Source organism: Meriones unguiculatus, chromosome 11 (genome assembly GCF_030254825.1).
Source record: "Meriones unguiculatus strain TT.TT164.6M chromosome 11, Bangor_MerUng_6.1, whole genome shotgun sequence".
NCBI classification, from domain to species: Eukaryota; Metazoa; Chordata; class Mammalia; order Rodentia; family Muridae; genus Meriones; species Meriones unguiculatus.
Window position 1 is genome coordinate 5,900,678 of NC_083359.1, and position 21,443 is coordinate 5,922,120.

The 21,443-nt window shown below is 45.5% G+C and overlaps 1 protein-coding gene across 1 annotated transcript in view; it reads left to right on the top strand.

Moving 5' to 3' along the window:
• Dnah9 (dynein axonemal heavy chain 9) overlaps positions 1–19,738 on the top strand; it is a 311,392-nt gene extending 291,654 nt beyond the window's left edge. The window contains exons 64-69 of the mRNA XM_060363494.1: positions 1,497–1,688; positions 2,587–2,778; positions 4,362–4,532; positions 11,513–11,695; positions 17,626–18,015; positions 19,271–19,738. Of these exons, the coding sequence (XP_060219477.1) occupies positions 1,497–1,688; positions 2,587–2,778; positions 4,362–4,532; positions 11,513–11,695; positions 17,626–18,015; positions 19,271–19,498 (1,356 nt within the window). The 3' untranslated portion in view covers positions 19,499–19,738. The remainder of the gene's footprint in view (positions 1–1,496; positions 1,689–2,586; positions 2,779–4,361; positions 4,533–11,512; positions 11,696–17,625; positions 18,016–19,270) is intronic.
• Positions 19,739–21,443: the final 1,705 nt, after the last annotated feature.

Sequence of the window (21,443 nt, forward strand, 5' to 3'; positions counted from 1 at the left end):
TACCTCTGTATGATGAAATAATAAGCTAGAGCTATACAAGACTTCCTCTTCGTAGCCAGTCAGTGGGACATGGACCCCAGGCTTTTCCTCTGAACTCCTGATGTCCTGTCTTGGATGCTCAAGTGAGAGTAAATCCTGAGAGGTGTTCTCTCTTCCTGGTTCTGCCTCAAAGGTTCATTCACTGTTTATAGCCACCTCAAGTAACTCATTCTGAGAAGGGCAGACTCATGAGGCTGTTCACTGTCCACAGTAGATGGCTCTGTAGATTCACCCTGCTCCCCCAGCAGTTCATTGAACCATGTGAGAGATGAATACCTTAGCCTCCTCTCACTCCTGCTTCCCTGATGGTTACACTGTTTGGGGGTGATTGTCTTATTCCAGCCTTTATGTGAATGTATGTATCACTGTTAGACAATCTGAGTAATAAAGGCATTAGTGCTGAAAGGCATTTCCCCACAGAATCTATCCCCACCTACCAAAAAAAAATGTGTAAGAAGTAACAAAGCACTCTATAGTTTATGGAGAAACTGTTCTATCCATACAGCAGTTGTTAAAGTTTCAGAAGGCCATACCTTTCCCCTCCACACCATCTCTGACCCAGTGAGGGTACCACAAAGGCACCACATGCTCAGGAGGAGCGCTTCCACGAGAGCATCAGTAGTGCTGGAAGTTCTCACTGTCTGGCCCCAGCCCTTCGTGAACACAGCCTACAGTGAGCCCTTGAAACCATGAGGACGAGTAAATCTAGTGGGCGAGCCTTGAGGGCGCTTTCTTGAGCTCTAGCTGCCATACCCTGCTCCAAAATAAACAGAAAGAACCTCACTCAGAGAAACTGTTTTTGTTTCATTTGTTTCTGTTCGGGTTTTGTTTGCTTGCTTTCTTGTTTTGGGTTTTAGAGCTTGTTTTCTCCTGCTCAGGAGGTGGGAGCAGTGGGGAGCAGTGAGAAGCCTCAATGGCACAGCATCTCCAGTTGCTATGAGTCTGGTTCCCATCTTCTCCATCATTTCAGAAGCGAGTCAGTACAGAAGCCAGGGGCTCCTTATCATATAGGTGGAAGGACACATTCTTATTCCATGATGGGCAGGAAAGGACAGTTTATAAGTGAGATTGTAGGAGTCCCACCCAAAGTGGCATTGATAGGACGAATAAGACATTCATGTCCATAGGTCCTCTGCTGCTGTCATTAGCTATGCTTGGGTACCTAAATAGTTAATCCATGTGCACAAAGTTAAATCATAGACCAAACACCTGATTATAAACTGTAACTCAAATGATAGACTGAAACCCATCTCTTCTGCATGTCCTGCATGTCTGCCTCAAGTCTGGACCCCCACCTTGCCTCATTATGGTCACTAGTCCCTTTGCTGTACTTCAAACCCCAAACATGACTCACCCTCCTAAACCTTATCCAGTGTGAACCCAGATCTTCACCATGGCCTTGCATAATCCAGGTAAGGGAAACTGTATCAGTGTTGTTAATGCTTCTTCTCTTCCAGGACACCCTGGAGATGTGTTCCCGTGAGACGGAGTTCAAGAGCATCCTCTTTGCTCTGTGTTACTTTCATGCGGTGGTTGCTGAAAGACGGAAGTTTGGACCGCAGGGATGGAATCGGTCCTACCCTTTTAACACCGGGGACCTCACCATCTCTGTAAATGTGCTCTACAATTTTCTGGAGTCGAACGTAAAGGTAAAGCAAGGGGGTATGAGTGAAGATCATTATGATGTGGCCTTCCCATTGCATGGCATGAGGAGGGTCTAAGACCCCACACAAATGAGATAAGGAAGTCCCAAGGCCAGGGTCAGCCTAAGGCTGAGAAGTACTACTGTGTCCTCAGAGACAGGAAGCAAAGGAACCCAAGCTGTCAGTGAGAATTCATCCAAGGACCCATCGAACCACTTGTATGTGCTCACAGCGTAGCAGGGGTTTATGGATTGACATACTCACCTAATGTAAGTTCTCAACCCAACTTGATTAGGCAAAGGGGCAAAGCTTTCATTGGTACACACAGCTCCTTCTGCAGATATGGTTCTGCCTGAGTGGAGAAAAGGCCAAATTTATACTGCAGCCAGCCTCTTCTTTGTTGCTGATTCCATTTCAGAGAAATGTAATGCTGATGAAGTCTTCCATCTAAAGAACTGCTCATACCATCAAGGCTTCTCTTGTCTGAAGCAGCAGCAAGCTGCTCTGAGAAGTCCTGCCTGTAGCTCTGGGTCCAAGGGAGTCCAGCCCCATAGCTTTGCCCCGTTTTTTGTTGGCTTGTCTCCGATGGCTTCCCTCCCTAATTCTTGCTCCAGCAATCTTCTATCCTGCACTTTATTTACTCTTAAAGTTCATATAGGACAACTAATCCTGTTATTAATGGCCAAAAATTTAAAAGGGGTCATAGTCCTCAGTTTATCCATTTGATATGCATTGCCTATGTGAAGGGCTTCTAGGAAAAGCCTACTATAACCCAAACATCCTTAATACTGCCAGGTTCTGGGGACATGAAATTTAAAAGGGCATCACGTTTAGTCTCAAGGAGCATCCTGAACCATAGCCTGTGAGGAAGTCGCTCTTCCCTGCTTTCTTGCCTCTGATACAGGTGCCCTATGATGACTTGCGTTACCTGTTTGGTGAGATCATGTACGGAGGCCACATCACAGATGACTGGGACAGGAGGCTCTGCCGAACCTATTTGGAGGAATTCATTAGGCCAGAGATGCTGGAAGGAGAGCTGTCCCTGGCTCCAGGGTTCCCACTCCCAGGCAACATGGACTACAGTGGCTACCATCAGGTGAGGCGCTGGTGTGCTGTGGCAACATGACAGTCTCACAGGGGTGTTGAGAATTCCTCCTGTCTTCCCTGTACAGCTCAGCACATGCATGCTCACACTAAGCAAGCCTGGGGCCCACAAAAGGATGTCCCCAAGAGCTGAGCATATTTCAGACTTGCTCTCTGCACCAAGCTTGCTTTGTTCAACCCAAGAGACTTGGGATTTCCAGCCTCAGATTAATGATGAAATTGAGCCTGGAGATCGTACATCATTGATGTTTGATTCCATAATTCTATTTGTCAGTCTTCCCCACAAATAATATCCAGAGCAGCTATTTACTTGTTCTTATTCAGTGGTGGCAAAAACAATATTAATGGAGGAAATTCTCAGTAAGAATTTAGAGAACTTCACATAAACTTTATCAGTATCTTCATAGAAAGTGACCTTGTGGCCAGATCACCCACTCCTCACATTTCCTGCTAGTTGCTATGGACACAGGTTTGTATGCCCACATAAAAGAAAATCATTCTCACTGAGATTTTTCTTTACTACCATTTCAGTTTTTCATGTGCTATTATTGCATTTATTTTTAAAGCATTCGGTTCTCTTTTTAACCTGTCATAAGAAATCTGAGAGACCATTTTTTGGGGGGAGGGGGAGAAAGATTTTTAGACTTTTAAGCATTCTTGAAAGAACTAAAGCTTGCCAAAGTTTATAGCAAATTTAAGGAGAAGGAGTGGTCATAGAAATTTAAAAGAAAATTTTAATTCTTGGAAGTTAAGAGCCATAGTCATAGACGTCACTTGGTCTGGAAGAGTCACACCTGGAAGGAGAAATGCGAAACAAGGAGGCACCTGCTGGAGAACTAACCACCTTGACAGGCTCTGCCCAGGACCATGGTGCAAGAGCATGCCATGATGTCTGTGGACAGTCCACCAGCTGGAGGAGGAGCATTCTGGAGGGGGCTTGAGTCTTGGGTCCCACAGTAATAGGATGTGCACATTTCCAAAGGGCTCGGGTAGAATCCCTTCCTCATACTTCCCTGAACTCCACCAGATCAGAGATGGATCTAGTGCACCTGCCAAGGGTCCGGAATGAGCTGGAGGAGATGCAAGGATAAAAACATAAAGTGAAGGAATGAGCAATATTTAAACTAGTTGGTAACAACACCAAGAAATCATAAAAGCCCCTTTAGGAGCTTAACTTGGAAGATGGTTTCTCTCCATGATAAAATGAACCATGAAGGTACACACAAAGTGATGAGGGCAATGACTCTATGAGCTGAGTAAGATTCTTAGGCAGACTAACTGTGACTACTAGAATTAACCGGGAATGTGTTTAGGTGTTTTAAAACGGTTCAACTTCAGTGCCTTTTCTGGGGAGTAGCCAAGCTGATGGATTGCTTCCTCTGGCCCAGTCTCATGCTTGTTTTGCATGGGAGTTGTGCGGAAGTGGTCTGGTATGAAAAGGTGAGAATGCCAAGAACAGACCAGGAGAAACTTCCCAGTGGGTGAAGTACACAGTCATCTGCCAGGGGAGTGGTGCTGTGTCCCACAGAGGACCTTGCAGAGGGTGGAAAACAAGTTGCTTACTGTTGCTTTCAGTATATCGATGCTGAGCTTCCCCCCGAATCTCCCTACCTGTATGGCCTCCACCCGAATGCTGAGATCGGCTTCCTGACCCTGACATCGGAAAAGCTCTTCCGAACGGTGCTGGAGATGCAGCCTCGTGACAGCCATGCTGGAGATGGAGCCACCATTACAAGGGAAGAAAAGGTGTGTGGTGGGTATGGCCTGAGGAAGTTTGGGAAGCCCAAGGCTTGTAAGTAGATGTTGGTCCTTTGCCCCATCAGTCCCTCCCCATCTCCTTCAGCCTATCCTGACCCTTGGGTTAAATCAGAGGAAAGTTCTTGCTATTGTGATTGGCAGGTGGTTTTGCCAGTCCAAAGTCAGATTTTACTTGACTTGTCTACCGAAATGAGGGAAGGTCGAGGCTTGAGCAGAAAGGACTTGGGGGCTTTGATTCCAACTTCTAGATTCTTCGGCAGAGTTGGCTGCAAAACACCTCTCCACTCACCCACCAGCCAGGTCCCATCTAGATAGGTCATTCTCCCAGTGGGAATGACCTCCAGCCCCAATGTCAATGGATGCAAGACCCCAGAAAAGCTGGGAAGAAATTACAAAGTAGAGAGCAAACTAGGGTGAGGTGTGGGCTTGAGGATAACCAAAGGCAGTGTGGTAAGAGAGCCTTAAGATGATGGAGGAGAAACAGGGGACAGGAGAATGGGCCACCATAGTGAAACTTCTTGAAACAGTTTCCCCGAAACCAGTGCATTCTACTTACAAGAGATGCCAACCCACATCCACCCCAGAACCTAACTCAGCAGCTCTCAACCTCCCTAATACTGTGACCCATGAATATAGTTCTTCATGTTGTGGTGACCCCAAATTATAAAATCATTTCATTGCTACTTCATAACTGTAACTTTGCTACTGTTAAGAATCATAAGGTAAATATCTGATATAGAGATCTGATATGCCATATACGGTGCCTGTGTGGATGGCAACCACAGGTTGAGGACCGCTGCTCTAACTGCAGCCCCCATGGGGCTCAGAAGAAAGCATAAGGAAACAGCTTTAGAAAATCTGGGCAGTTATAAAACATTTATACTGCAGGGACTGACTCTGAGACAGGAAATTTGATTGACGCTGAAGGAGGGGGAACGACAGCCTTCAAACAGGAGTTATAAAAGCTCCATTGCCTAACAATGAGGTACAGGGTTGGAAAGCATAGTTCTGCAGGGTAAAAGGAAAGCACAGTGGTAGAGTAAGTACTTGCCTGGCATGTGCAAGCCCCTAGGTTCAGTCTTCAGAACCAGGAAGAAAGAAAAGGGAATTCTAGATCTTGGATGTGAGGTAATCAGTTACTATCGTATCTCTGTGACCAGAGTACCTAGGAAGAACAGGTTTTGTCTTGAGGTTTCAGAGGGATTTCCTTTCCCGCAGCAGGCATGGAAGGCAATGTGGAATGATTCCATCCACAGTGATGGGAGCATGAGATGGATTTGCTCCTCACACAGCAATAAACCAGACAGCAGAGTTTGTGCAGAGTCAGGGGTGAATAGAACAGACCCTAGTGACCACCTTCTACTACCTAAGCCCTACCTACCTCTCAAAGACCAGCAGCCTTCAAAATGAACCCACGGGGGGACATTTCAGACTCAAACCATAACACAGGATTAGGCCCAAGTACACTAATGATTTTAATGCAGTTTAACCGGCCCTTTCCACCATTCCATGTGTAAGATAAAATCAGAGGATAAGTAGAAGCCACAAAGCCACCCAGAAAGAAAAATGCCCATTTCTGACAACAGCCAGAATGGTGTAAGTACTAGACAGGAACCTACAAGCAAGGTTCAGCTCCTGCCATGCATAGCATACCTGCAGGTTATCACGTGCGTGTCCCGTCATGCCTTGTCCCGCTTGCTGCTCAGCCATAGAATTGTTTTACACACTCCCTGTGTTCTCACAGCTCTGCAGGCCAGGAGGCAGCGTGCCAAGGCCCAAGCTTGTCCTTTCAGCCATACTCTTGAAACCTTGAACCAAGCCTACCAGCATGTTCCCGCCTCCGTGAGGGGAAGCTGGGGTGTGCCTAGCTGCTGTGAGCCAACAAGAAAGAGAAAGGCAAGAGCTGGGAAGGCTGGGGAGGAAACAACCAGCATCTACCACACTTTAGCCCAAGTGCATTTCTTTGAAGACACTGTGGGCTCCCTGGACAACCTGCCCAAGAGCGGCTGCTTGGTCTCCGGTGACTATTTTGGGCAGACAGATCTGCCAATAGCCAGGAGGTGTGCGTGTTTTACATCCTCTGTTCAGACCGTAACACCACACCACAATCTGGATAACTTAAACAACAGAAAGTCAAGTCCTCATATACCTAGAAACTAGAATCCCAGTTAAGGTGCAGGTGGGTGTATCTGTTTCTGAGACTTTGCTTCTTTGCATGCAGTGGCCACCTGTGTCCATGTATGGCTTTGTTGTCTTTCTTGTATGTGCCCAAACTTCCTCCTCTTCACTAATTTCACTAATAAGACTGTATTAAGGACTACCCTAATGGCCCCATTTCTTACATATTCTCCTCTTTCAAGGTCTATGTCTAAATCCAGTCATATTCTGACATACTGAGGACTGGGGCTCAACGCTTGAATGGGAGGGGACTCTGATCAGCCAGAGTGCTGGTCCCCTCCACTAGTGCCCTGCATACTTTGCAGCTTTTTAGAAACCTCAAAATCCAAGTTGTTTGGGTAACTCTGGCTATCCTGGAACTTATTATGTAGACCAGGCTGGTCTCAAATTCACAGAAATCCACCTGCCTCTATCTCCCGCGTGCTGGGATTAAAGGAGTGTGTCATCACACCTGGACAAAACTAATTTTTTAAGGGCCAGAGATATGGCTTAGAAGTTGAATGCTTGCTTCTTGGATTCAGTTTCCAGTACCCATATCAGGCAGCTCACAATCACCTGTAATTCCGGTTCCAAGGGATCAAAAATAAACATCCAATAAGAAAAGTGACAGTATCTCAGTGACATCTAAGAGAAGCCAAATGTCACTTTCCATAATGCTGAGGGTTTTCAAATGTGATGATCCATAGTAGTGAGACCAAAAACGGTAGACCTGTTCATCTGTTGGTTGACAGAACAATTTGACAGTAGCTACCAAAGTTCATAATGTTCATATTTTCCAGTAATGATACTATTTCTTAGAAATCAGCCAGCAAAAGGAAAGTACACAGATTTCATGATTATTTACAGTTATTTATTGCAGAATTTCTATGGTATAGAAATGAACAATTATCAATAGGACAATAAATTGTATACAGCGAAATAATACACGTTAAACAGTTTCATATGTAGTGTCACAGTTGTGCACTCCACACTTTTAGGGAAGCCAGCCACAATGGTACACACCTTTAATCCTAGCACTGGAGGGGCAAGCAGATCTCAGTGAGTTCAAGGCCAACCTGGTCTACATAGCAAGTTCTAGGCCAGCCAGGGCTACAAAGTGAGACTGTGTCTCAATAAATAAATCAATAATAAAATATTTATAGGACCGGCCTGGTGGAGTGCTTGTCAGGCATTCATAATAAGCATGAGTTCAATCCTCAGTCCTGAAGAGGAGAAAAGATCATTAAGATGCACATGAACATGTGCATGCATGCGTGCGTGTGTGTGTGTGTGTGTGTGTGTGTGTGTGTAAGTACAGAGAAAGAGAGGGAGAGGCTGATGGGTGGTGGTTGGATGGGTGATAAATGCGTAAATGATAATTGTTAAGTGAGTGTGGCTGGCTGGCTGGTAACTGAAAACAGGAAGTATTCTGTACATTGAAGGAAATGTGCAAAACCCAACCAAACATTGGCAGCTTAACAGTATTTTTTCCTCTTATCTGAAGAAAAGATTCCAGAAGGCTTTTTCCTGATATTTCTGGTAAATATTAATTTCTCAAAAAGAAGGAAAAGCAGAGGTATTTCTTGTAGAAATGAGGTTGACCTCATCCTTGGAGCCCACCCCTCCCCTCTGAAGGACCCCTGGGGCTTCCTGAGCAAAGAAGAGTCCCTCTCTGCCTGTGTCCATCTCCTCCCCACCCACAGCTCCTCTAGCCTCCAAATCCCTCCTGACTTGACAAGAAGCAGGGAAGAACTGTGTCCCATCCTTGTGAATTCTGGAGCAATGCCTCTGGACCATCTTTTCATCTCTTTGTGAGTCACAGCCAAGTGTCTGCTCACTGATACAGGACTGTTTCTTCAATTCCACTCCAAAGACAGAAATATAATATAAATTTAGCCATTCGTCTTCGGCTCTGGCAGCAGCTTTCAAGTACCATTAAAATTCCATTCCACTTTTTGCTATGACAGCAACCAGAGACCCATTTGGAGTCGGGTGATGGGCTTTTGGTTTCTTACTTTTTTTTTTTTTCACCTACTATCAGCTTTTTTTCCTAGGGAATGGATTGTGTGTTAGCAATTCAAGGCAAGGTGAATATTAATCATCCTTTACATTTGTACAGTTCTTTAAAGCTTTCAGATGCCGAGACATCCATCAGCTCATTTGATTTGATCTTCAAGTCAACCCTGGGAGTTGGAGGCGGGGAGCCAACCAAGAAAGATTCTAGTGAATATAGTTTATGGATGAAAACCCAAGGTGTAACTGACTTGCTTGCATCAAGTGACAACTGGGTTAGCTCAGTCAGGGCTCCTTGGTTGTAAGCAACAGATAACAATCTAGCTAAACTAAGTAGAATGAACCTACCTGCAGGGTCCTTCATGATCCTTCCCTCCTCCCACTTCTTGGATCTCAGGTTTTAACTTTCATGCTCTTGAGAATATAAGCTGATTCATTTAACTTGAGTAAGGAGAAGCTTGTGCCAGGGACTCTCCAGAAAGATGGGCAAGAGATATCATTTCTCAAAGGAGACAGAGGCCTGCTCTTGGAGAAGCAGATGGAAATGTCAAAGTTGACAAAGCCTAAGCAGGTGCAGGCCTCGAGAGCTCAGCTCCTACATCTTGGGAAGGCTGGCACTCACTCACATGCTCCCACATTCCTGCTCCCTCTCTGCTGGCCATATGGCCATGAGGGGTGCACAGCTTCGTCTTTCTCTGCTAACAAACCTCCCAGGCAAATGACCATGCCTCTTTCAGAATTCACAAATAGAAAACCACAGTATCACTTCCTGGAAATAGTGTATAGAAGGAAGGGATGGGGGGTGGAGTTTGTCAGTATCCATGCCCCTCCCTATGGACGCCAAAGTCCCAAATGCCTTATGTCAATGCCTTGGTGTCTGCATGTAAGCTAAGTACATCCTCTGCTCTACCTTTACACAGTGCTGAACCTCATGCATGCTAGGCAAGTGTTTTCCTGAGGTATTCCTGATACTTTAAATCATTCCTAGATTAGTTATAATGCCTAAGGTTGTGCAAACAGTTTTAGTGTAGTGTTCAAGAAAATGACAACAAGGTATGTTTGTTTTTTGATCCATGGTTGGCTGGACCTAAAAATGTGGAAACCACAGACTTGAAGGGTTGTCAGTGTGTACAGGTGTGATTCAGCCCCACATGGTTCACACAGGGCATCTTAGGCCAAAGTAATTCTGGAAGAAATACTGTCCAATTCAGTTCCTATAGCTAACAGGGTCGGCCTGCAAGTTTTCAACCTCAGTATTTACAAAGGCGTATTTATCTTTTTAAGTGTGTCACATAAGTCACAGGAAATTGTCCAGTCCCTGGAGAGAAGTGTCCTGAGGTCACTCCTCAGTCCTGACCTAGCTGACCTAAGCAAGCCAGCCAGAGTGTGATGAGGGCAGCAGGTGTAGGTGACTGACATCTAGTGTTCATACGGCAGGGCAGAATCCCTTCATTTAAAAGAAGTCTCAATTGTAACCCACGCCCACGCCCTTGCTTTCTTAACTCCTTGAGAATTACAAACTATGCATTTTGATCATGTTTACCCCACTTCTAACTCCACCCAGATTCAGAACTCTCACCTCCATAGACCCTAACTCCATGGTTTTTATTTTTTTTTCTTCACAGTTTATTCATTATATATCCCAAATGAAGTCCCCTCCCTCAACTCCCCCCAGTCCCACCCTCCCTCCATCTTCCCCCATTCCCTTCCCCACTGAGAGGAGGCGTTCTTCACTATCGCTATCTGCCCATAGCTTGCTAAGTCTCACCAGGACTGCCTGGGTCCTCTGTGACCTGGCAAGGCTGCATCATCAGGGGGAGTGATCAGAGAGCAGTCAACCGAGTTCATGATAGAAACATACCCTATTCCCCTCAGTCAGTGATCCACATGGAGAATGAGCTGCCAATCTGCCGCATCTGAGCAGGAGGTCTAGGTCATCTCCATGCGTGGTCCTCCATTGGTGCATCAATCTCTGCAGGACCCCCTGGACTCAGATCTTTTAGTTTTGTTGGTCTCCTTGTGGGGCTCCTATCCCCTCTATGCCACTCTATTCCCACCCCTCTCTTTCTCCATAAGACTCCCTGTGCTCTGCCCAAAGTTTGACTCTGAGTCTCAACATCTGCTTCAATCCCCTGTTGGGTGAATCCTTTCAGAGGACCCTCTCTAGTAGGCTCCCATCCTGTTTCCTCGATTCCACTGCTTCTGGTGTCTATCCTGTTTGTCATTCTGAATGAGATTTAAGCACCCTCCCTAAAGTCCTCCTTAGTGTTTAGTTTCTTTAGGTCTTCTGTAAATATATATATATATATATATATATTTTAATCAACTCAGGTAGGGCTGGGAGCCAACCGGCTTGATCTTTTGCAAGCATCACAGATGCTACAAGTTTGAAAACTCAATAGCCTTGCCGTGTCCCAACACTTTTTCTCGGTCTTCACCAGCTTCTAGGTATTAAAATCTTTCTACCCCCTGGAATGGCATGATGAAGATGTCCCATGTGTGACTGAGCACTCCACAGTCACTCCTACTGAGCTTGAGTTTTCACATTAACCCTCACCCACTGCAAAAAGCAGCATACCTCTCTGAAGAGGTATGAGAGCTGCACTAATCTGTGGACAGACAGGAATTTAGAAGGCAGTTTGACGCTATGTCCATTAAGCAAATTAATACTAGTAGGAATCTTCTAGCCCTGGGGCTTGAAACTCCCCAACCATGGGGTTCTTGGCCAGATTTACCATACCAGGCAGGTATTTCCATGGAGTCCCTTCTTAATCCCATATATTTCTGCCATGGAGCAGGTCAAGGCCCTTCTGGAAGAAATACTGGATCGGGTGACAGATGAGTTTAACATCCCAGAGCTGATGGCCAAGGTGGAGGAGCGCACCCCCTACATTGTAGTTGCTTTTCAGGAGTGTGAACGCATGAACATCCTCATCAGGGAGATCCGGCGCTCACTGAGAGAGCTGCACCTTGGCTTACAGGTGAGTGGGAGGGACACTGCTGGAGGACAGGGCTGACCTCACAGGCACAGTGTGACAGGCATCAAAGGGCCTGGGCACTGAAGGGCCCCAAACTCATCTAAATTCCTGAAAGGTATCACCCCACAGGGCCAGAATGGCCATGGGGACACTTGAAAGAATCAGCATAATGCTTGGTCCCCATTCAGTGGGGTCGTCTGTCTTCGGATTATGACTTACATGCCTCTACACTGACATCTTCCATACAACAGTGATCATCTCTAGCTGCAGGAGCAGTTCAGTTGTAGAGCCTGCCCAGCATGCCCAGATACTGAGTTGATCCTTAGTATCTTAGGTATGTTTGCCTATAGTCCAGAAACTGGGTTTGAGCTTACTCGGAAAGCTCAGCCAGGGCCCCAAAGCCTAGGTCTCAAGTCTGCTGGTGGTGCTGTGTCTAGCTTTTAGAATTATACAACCATAGTTTTGTGTGTGTGAAAAATGAATTTTCCAAATGTAGACACTTATAGAAACCACCAAGCAGCACAAAATCTAGGATTATTTTAATTTTTCTTGTTTTAATCTCCACCCCACCACACACACACACAAACAATATGGGTGGAGGATGAGATGGGACTGCCCAGGCTGTTGAGGACAGGCAGTGTTCAATGGCTTCCAAAGTCCATGCCAGCATATAATCAGATAAATGCAAAATTGCACAGCAGTCTCAATTGTAACCCACGCCCTTGCCTGTCATATTTTGCATCTCTATTCCTGGGTAAGCAGGTATATAGTAGCCATTATCTTGAGTAGGTTTGCTGCAGTCATAGCTTATTGAAGCCATGCAATTTGGTGCAAGCTATTTGTCCATTCGACTTCCAATTTGTTCACTCATTTTTCTTCGAAGAACCTTCACTGTGGCTCTTTGCAGTCAATCATGAAGAATGCCTGGGCAGAGATAGGGAAGCAATGTGGAATTTCTCTCCCTTCAGTCTAGTTCCCACAAAGTTGATTGATAGGCTCTGAGGAAGGATGCAAAGAGGCTAAAGTGGAGCCCTCCCTCCAGGACAACTTGACAGAAGGTGGGGTTCATAATAGAAGCTATAGGACAGCACAACACAAAGAAAAAGAAAAAGCCTATAAGGGAAGGCCCCAGAGCAGAAAGCACAGAGGCCTTTGAGGAAAGGTAGATAGGGATAATTGAGGACAAAGGACAGAGCTCCTAGAGACCAGAGCAGAGGACCCCAGACCCTGTTCTGAGAGTTCACGAAGACAAGCAATAGTGTGTGCTGAACTTCTGGGCGATGGAACAATTACCTAGAAGTAGTGAGGAACCTGTGTGAACGGAAGGGTTTTTTCCAACCAGAATTTTCTTAGGAAACAAGTTTGTGAGGATGGTCCCCAAGAGTGTCCTGGTCATCAGACTCATAACACATTCTGCCATCTCCATGTCCTGTTGTTCTTCCTGATGACTCTGAGACCTTGTAAACAGCACCAGATGACCCTGGGAGTGAGTCAGCGTCCATGAAAGAGGAAAGGCAGAGGACGCCCTCCAGAAGGAGGGCAAAGGGAGACAATTCAGAGCAGGGATGGAATTTATGCTTAGTGAAGAGAGGAGCAGCAGAGGAAGGGAAGTGCAAGTGTGCAGCTGCAGCAGGAGGGCCTCCCCCATGAGCTGGCAAGGACACAGAGGCACACCAGCACCTGGTAGTGGGATGGTGGGGACGTTTGTTTGGTAGGGGCTTGGGTGACCTGCTGACCCGGCAGGGACAGAAAGAGGAAATGCTGCTGACCTTTTTCTGTCCTCTTCAGCAGTTGCTTCACAACTCAAGGCTTCTGCTGGTTCACTATAGGAAAAAATGGGTATCTCTAGTCCCCCAGCACACAGAACAAGCCAACTGCCATCCCAAACTAGGCACCACAGTGATAAAATACCTGGCCCTTTGAGTTGTTAACCCAATACTCTTAGCCTTTAAGGATAAAAATATTTCTGTTCACAGCAAATCAGAACTGACTGGCTATAAGACCATGTGTACCCAGAAAGTCTTAACTGAGCTGTGAAATACAACCCTATAAGCCTGGAGCAGCTCAGAGCACACAGAAGGTGGATGGGGGATGAAATCTGGGGGAAAGCCAGCTGGCCAGTCATGTCCCACAGAGAGATTTTCTTTTGGGAATTCACCACTGTCAGACATCTGGCTCTCAGCCTTCCTAGGTGTTCCAATTCCCATTAGCCAGATGCATAAAAGCCTGATCTACAAAATTCTTACATACTCATTTATTTTTTTCAGCATCACAACTACTTATAATTTTCAAAGGAGCATATACTGATAAGATTATTTAGAAAATTCTTTTCATACAGAGGTAAATGTGAGAATTCAAGTCTTCAGACTTGTCTAATACAGCAGACACTAATGTAAATGACACATCAGATTTCAAAGATAGAAGACCAAAAACTGTAAAATGTGTCACTAACAATTTGACTGTACATCCAAATATTTGATGTTTTAGGTATATTGCATTAAAAGAAACATTAGGAAAACTAAACTCACCTGTTTCATGCCTTCAACTGAAGCTGCCAGAAAAATATTGGAATTCCCATGGGTTCCATTTCACTTCGCTAGCCTGGCATCCTGGCAGGCCTGGAACTTCTCATTATTCAAATGATTGATGGCCTTGACTTTTTTCTCCTATTTTCTAAATTTGTGCACTTGCTCAAATGCAAAGGCCAGCTTGCTGACTTCGGGAGTTGACTCCTACACACCATTGTCTTCCAGCTCAAGTTCAGAGGTCCATCTTGCTCTGATCCTTTATCACATACCAGGCAGTTGCCCAGGCCTGATGCCTTGGGCTATCTTGTTCTCTACCAGACTCAATGAGTACGCCACTGTCAACCTCAGTCTGAGAGCCACAGTGGAAGATGTGGGACCCTTCCCATCTCCTCCTTCCTAGTGATTTTCCTGAGTGAAAGCTAGTGGCCAGGCAGTAATGATTTGTGTACATATGTCTGTAATCTTGCCTCTCAAGTGCTGGGATTTCAAATTCAAGGTCAGTTTGAATTATTTCTAAACACTGATGGTTAGAGACATAGTTCAGTGACGTGCTGCTTACCTAGAACATGTTAAGGCACCAGATTCAAGCCCCAGAATGGGTGGAGTGAGGGAGACATAGTCACAGAGAACATTTTTCCTGAGAAGAAAGGATAGGGAGGTGACCTTGACCCTCAGCACAGGGTGTGTCATGAAGCCCTGAAGGGAACTGTTACTCCTGGCCTATGCTCTATTACTGAATGCTGCTGAGGCCATAAGAACATAGTCTAGCGATTGATGGCCTTCCAAATGGAGCTTTCTGGACTCACCTGCCGCCTCCTGAGGTTGAATCCTTAGCTTTGGACTGACTGGAGCCTATGAATCTGGCTTCTAACACATTGTAACTCAAAGGAACAAGGGCCTATAGGAAAAAAAAAAAATAAGGTTTTCACCTATGGTACCAAAGGAAGATTATGAAAGCATTTATTAAGAGGGATGAGTAAAATAGATAAGGTCACAGACATGCAGCCGTCATCATACCTAGGAAAGGTGCCACATGGTTTTATTCTCCCAGTTTCTCATCAGTGTGGAAACCAAGGAATTGTGTCACAGGACCCTAGGACACAGAGTTGCTAAAGAGAGAACAGCTAGATTTTTAAGTTTCCTTTTTGGTGATCCACCCTGTGAGCATGTATGTTTAGACATTAATCAGTACTGCTCAGACCCAGGCAGGGGAAAGTTAGGAGACTATTTGTTATTGTATCACAATTTTAAGAAGAGCCCTAGAAGGGGCTGGTGATGGCCTACCCATTAAGAGCACACGTTGCTTTTGTAGAGGACCCAAGTTTGGGTCTCAGCACCCACAGCAGAAGGCTCACAACCTCCTGTAACTCCAGCTCCAGGGGAGCTAATACCCTCTTTTAGCCCCTGCAGAGACTGCATGCAGGTATACAAACTAACACAGACACATTTACACACACACACACAATTTAAAAAATAAAAATTTATTTTTAAAGGGCCCCGGTACCCAGAGTTTGGGAAAATGCCTTCTGTTTGTTCGTTCTGAATACTTTAAAGGACAACTGGTCTATATTCCTGTAGGCCTAAAAAGGAACACAGGTACACTTAAATTGGAGAAAGGCACTGTTGCCTCCCAGCCCCCTAAAGATCAATCCTTTCTACTTCTGCAAGATAATGAAAATACCTGGATTCATATACCAAACTACCAGGTGTCTGTGATTTCACAGTACTTCCTGCTCCTGTGGGAATGTGGAGAAACTTAGGAGGCAGTACATCCTTTTGGGTTCTTGCACCTTCAGTTAAGTCAGTTCAAAATCATTGTCAGAATAAATTATAGGCAGATCTGAGAAAAAATTTAAGGTATTAAGTTACATATTTTATGTTCTTTTGCTGTCAATGGGAGTTTAGATTTCTGAAGAGTGTTAAGCATTAAGGATTGCACTTAAAAAATTAGGTCTTGGGGGCTGGAGAAATAGCTCCAGTGTTAAGAGCACTGGTTGCTCTTCCAAAGGACTCAGGTTCAATTCCCAGTACCCAGTGTCATTTCACAACAGACTATAACACAGTTCCAGGGGATCTGACTCCCTCACACAGGCAAAACACCAACGCATGTAAAATAAAAATAAATTATAAAAAAAGGAAAAAAATAGGCTTTATTTTTCTAGTTAAATTCACAGCAATTACATTTTCACACCAGGCCCCTGTCCACCACACGAAATACTCTTAGCACCCCTAAAGTGTAGGTTTATTACAGCTGAGGAGTTCACAGTTCACTTGGTGTTGCCCTTCCTATGAGTTAGGACAAGTAAGTCTCAGCCCATAGCCACAATCATAGTTCCACGCAGCATGGTTTCACTGCTGGTCATGTGTGTATGACAGAGAAGTCTGTGCTTGTGTGAATGCGTGGGGCTGGGGGGGCGTGTATTGTGCAATACACATGGAGACCAGAGGACCTTAAATGCTGCTGTTCTTCAGGAGCCACCCATCTTGTTTGGGTGTCTCAGTGGCCTGGAACTCAACAATTAGACCAAGCTGGATGGCCAATGAGTCCTAGGCATCTGAGTCTCTACCCGACCGCCAGGACTGGGCCTGGCTTTTTTATCTGAGATCTGGGAATAGACCTTGGTTCCTCATTCTTGCCTGGCAAACATTTCTACCAACTAAGCTATGTCCCCAGGCCATTGTACTTACTTTAATAATAAGCACATTGTTTCTTCTTCTAACAAAGCTCAGACTTGGTTGCAGGCATCACAGAGGCCTGGTAACAGAGTGTTTATTGACTTAGCCCAGTGAGATAACCAGAAACAAAGGACAGCAATGGGTACCATCTGGAGTCCAGAATGCCTCACTCTGACACAGTCCTCTAAGCAGGCCACCTGAGGACCAGGCCATTTCATCACACTTCAGTAGCAACAGCAGTCTGTACCCTAGTGACTTACAAATCTGTGGGGTTAGAATATGGAACAAATCCAGCTCATGTGACAGAAGACATCCTCATGTATAATAAGTAACGCCCATAGGGGGGAAAAAACCCGTAACTTGATAAAGCCCAAAATGGTTTTGTGGAGAAGAAAACTTAATTGCGTTATTTCCTAGGCATGGTGGTACACACCTGCAATCCCAGCACTTGCAAGGCTGAAGCAGAAGAGATGTGAGGAGACTAGCCGTGGTTACAAAATCTTACACACACACGCACACTAATTTTTTTATCTTCTTTTCTGTAGCAGTGGATACTAGGCCTTTTCTAAGCACCAGACTCAATAACGCAGACTTTGCAAAGCAAAGAAAAGCCAGGAGCACACCAGTAGCCCCTACCAGTAGAATCAGCTCTCTACTCTGAGTCAAAGGTCACAGCGGCCAATGCATCCCCAGAATTCTGCCTTCTTACTCCTCCTGTTCTGTCTGTAGGGGGAGCTGACCATGACCAGTGAAATGGAAAACTTACAGAACGCCCTATACCTAGATGTGGTCCCAGAGCCCTGGGCCAGGCGAGCCTACCCTTCCACAGCAGGCCTGGCAGCCTGGTTCCTGGACCTGCTTAATAGAATCAAAGAACTGGAGGTCTGGACCGGCGACTTCGCGATGCCTTCAACTGTGTGGCTGACAGGCTTCTTCAACCCCCAGTCCTTCCTGACTGCCATCATGCAGTCCATGGCCCGCAAGAATGAATGGCCACTAGACCAGATGGCCCTGCAATGTGATGTGACCAAGAAGAGCAGGGAGGAGTTCCGAAGCCCTCCTCGGGAAGGGGCCTATATCCATGGCCTCTTCATGGAAGGTGCCTGCTGGGACACACAGGTATAGCCTGGGGACAAGCCAGACAAGCCAAATTGCACCTCTGGGTGGGCTGGATGACATGCCCACTAACTGCCCAGTGCAGTGCTCTGAAATCTTTTTACCTAGGTGCCCTTTCTCTCCTTGAGACTTTCTCCCATCTAAGAACAGTACAAGAGCAAAGGCTCTGCAGGGGGGAGAAGAGTGCAGCTGCACTAGCTGGGTCTGGCCCCGGCATCACCATGCAGCCGTGGTCTGCTGTTTTCTTTCAAGAACCCCATTGATAAAACTGTTACATGGGAGAACAGCCACCATGAAAATCATACAGGTTAGGCAGCTGGTGGAGCCACAGTACTGAAGGCAACTGGTAATGGGCACTGCATTTCTCTCCAGAGTGATGAACATAATCTGAAGCTGGCATATTCTTGATCTCTAAGAACACTCAATCATCCACCTGAAAGGGCTGGCTTTATTGTATGTTAAAAATGAATAGTGTGAGCTTGCCTGTCCTCCCATCAGCCTCAGAGAGAGCCAGAACGATACATCCTTTCCCTTTAATACGGTCCATGAAAATAAGCCAGATTATTCTGTCCATAACAGAAGCAGGTCAAGGTCACATGGGTAACAGGCTCTGCATGAAGCATTCAGAACTGCATGTTAAGTGTCCTGTGGTTGAGCAGGGCTGGGAAAACAGCAGGCTAAGTAGTAAAGAGTCTTCTGAACTCAAGCACATCTCATCTTCAGTGTGCTTGCTGCACGTCCAAATTAATCTAAGGACTCTTTTATTCCTGAGAACACCTTAGAATCAGTAGAAACTTTATAGCCAAACAGACAGTAGTCTAGATGAGTCTACTGAGCCATTCTATAAGACCGACGCATCTGAAAAGTTCCAAAATGGCCAAGGCCCTTCTTTGTCCCCAATTACAGGAAAAAAAAAAAAGTATCTCCTTGCAAAAGGTTGAAATGCTCTAAGGGGTGGCATAATCACATAACAAAACCTCAAAGAGGTAGCAGCTGGACACAATTAAGACCTCAAACCGTAAGCATCTGCTGGCAGACACTGTACAGCCTTGGCTACACAGCAAGACGGACCTCTCAAATGAACAAACAAAAATACCTGATTTATGCTGAGCAAGTAGAAACATATAGTTTCCATTGTGGGTTAATGGGAGAACCCTGAAGAGTGGGCGGGTTATCTCAGTCCCTCCTAGAGTTCCGGCAGAAGCGAGGCTGGCTGGCTGGGCTCAGGGACTAAAGTGTCTCTCTTCACATACCTCAGGCTGGGATCATTACAGAGGCAAAGCTGAAGGACCTGACTCCTCCCATGCCTGTGATGTTCCTCAAGGCCATTCCAGCAGATAAGCAAGACTGCCGAAGTGTTTATGCCTGTCCTGTGTACAAGACTTGTCAGCGAGGACCTACCTTTGTGTGGACTTTCAACCTGAAGACTAAAGAAAACCCATCCAAGTGGGTTCTCGCTGGTGTTGCCTTGCTTCTCCAGATTTAGCATCTTGAAGAAGCCTTGGGAGAACCAAGGAGGGCAGCTGGCAGCTCCCTGACAGGCAGGTGGGTGAGGGCTGATAGCAAATTCTTATGAAGAAATCATAGGCATCACACTTCTGCAGAATTTCTCTGGGGGAGCCGGGCTGCCTGAAGTGAGGCTGAGCTCTGGGAATGTCAGCCCAGGAATAAGGGGAGAACTCTGTAGGAGTGAAGTTTTGTTTTTTCCTAATAAAATGATTTATTCTCCAACTCTTCTAAGGACTGTTGAATTATGAACGGTAGTAAAAGGACAATAAGAATCAAGCTGGGGATGACCCCTAGACTTTGTTACACAGTGCAGCCCTGGACCTCTGTGCTCCAGCTCCTGGGTATCTCAAACACACAGGCAGTGTCCATCAACCAGCATCTCCATGTCATCACTACTTGGGAAACGTTTCTCTGTGAAGACCCAGAGTAAGTAATCAAGGCTTTGCAAGCCACAATCTTGGCTAGAATCCCTGTACATGGCCATGGCCGATGTGACCCAAAGAAGCCTAGACAACATGTAAATAGGTGGGTGTGGCTGTATTCCAGTAAGATTCAGAAAAGCATCAGCTGTGGTAGCAGCTGTCACAGGAAGCCTGCCATGGCGATCTGTGACTAAGACATACACCTACTACATAACGGTTTTCACTTACTGTTTGCTGCAGATACAACTATAATCATGCAATCAGATCTGCTATTTTGAACAGTACTAATGAGAGACCCAAGGAGAAGCTTATTCCAAAAAGCTACTCACCTGGAACTTTCCAGAATTCCCACGGTAGACATGTCCACTGGAAACCAAAGGGGTCTGCAGTTTTGATGGGTTTCACACAGCTCTGTGAAGTGACTTCAGTAGGGAATGTCAGAAGGAGCAGGGAACCCTCTCTCTCATCTTCATATCCTTGCAACAGTATTTAATTACTGTTTAGATAGTGGTTCACGAAATAGAGCAGGCACCACAAGCCCCTGGAGGGCTTGCTAAAACAAAGCTGGAGTCCTACCCTGCAAAATTTCTGACTCGACTCTTAAGGTTTAAGAGAAAAAATGTGAAAGGAGGGGTTCTTTACAGAAGGGAGAAGGAGGTAAATCCAGAAGATGGAGAGAAATGGATAAAACAATAAGGATGACTGAAAAAAAGCCACAAATAGTACTATATTATTTTTAAAACTACAATACACTTAATTCTGTATATAAATATGCATATTTAGTTTTAAGAAACTTTTCATCTGGACTGACAGTGCACCCTCCAAGAGGCAAAGACTACCTAACAAAAACCCCAACACCAGACATGAGAAGGTATCTTTTGAGTTTTTGGTCAGGGATACCCAAGACTCCCAAAACATATAGCCCATTCTTGTTCTTAGTTACCCACCACAGGTAGAAGGTAAATTCCTATTGTTGAAAATACTACGCATGTCAGAAATAGTGCCCAAAGATCCCTGAGCTGCAACTGACCTAAATGCCCCCTCCCTTAGAACCAATTTTCATGGTACCACAAGGCTCTGTCCAAGTTTCCAAAGGAGAGAGGCATCCAACAGCCCTACCCAGCTGTAACATCTGCTGACACAGTGCCTACGAACCACATCAACAACCATCATGGTACAATGACCCTAGGGGTGTAATAGTGGCATACATGCCCTGGCAGTAACCAACAGCTCTCTAACTGGGCGAAGGAGACCATGCTCATAGTGGGAACCTAGCTAAGTACTCAGTGCTAGAAGCCATGGTCATTGGAGGAGAATTTACAACCAGTAATTTACTAAGCCAGAAAAATCCCTAACAACAATCTATAATTAGTTGTCCCACCGACAAGAGTAATCTTCATCCTTCATCAAGGAAATGTCTTTGCAACAGATGGAGACCACTACAGAAATCCACAACTAATCAACATACAGAACTGTGGAACCCAGTCCCAATGGACACAT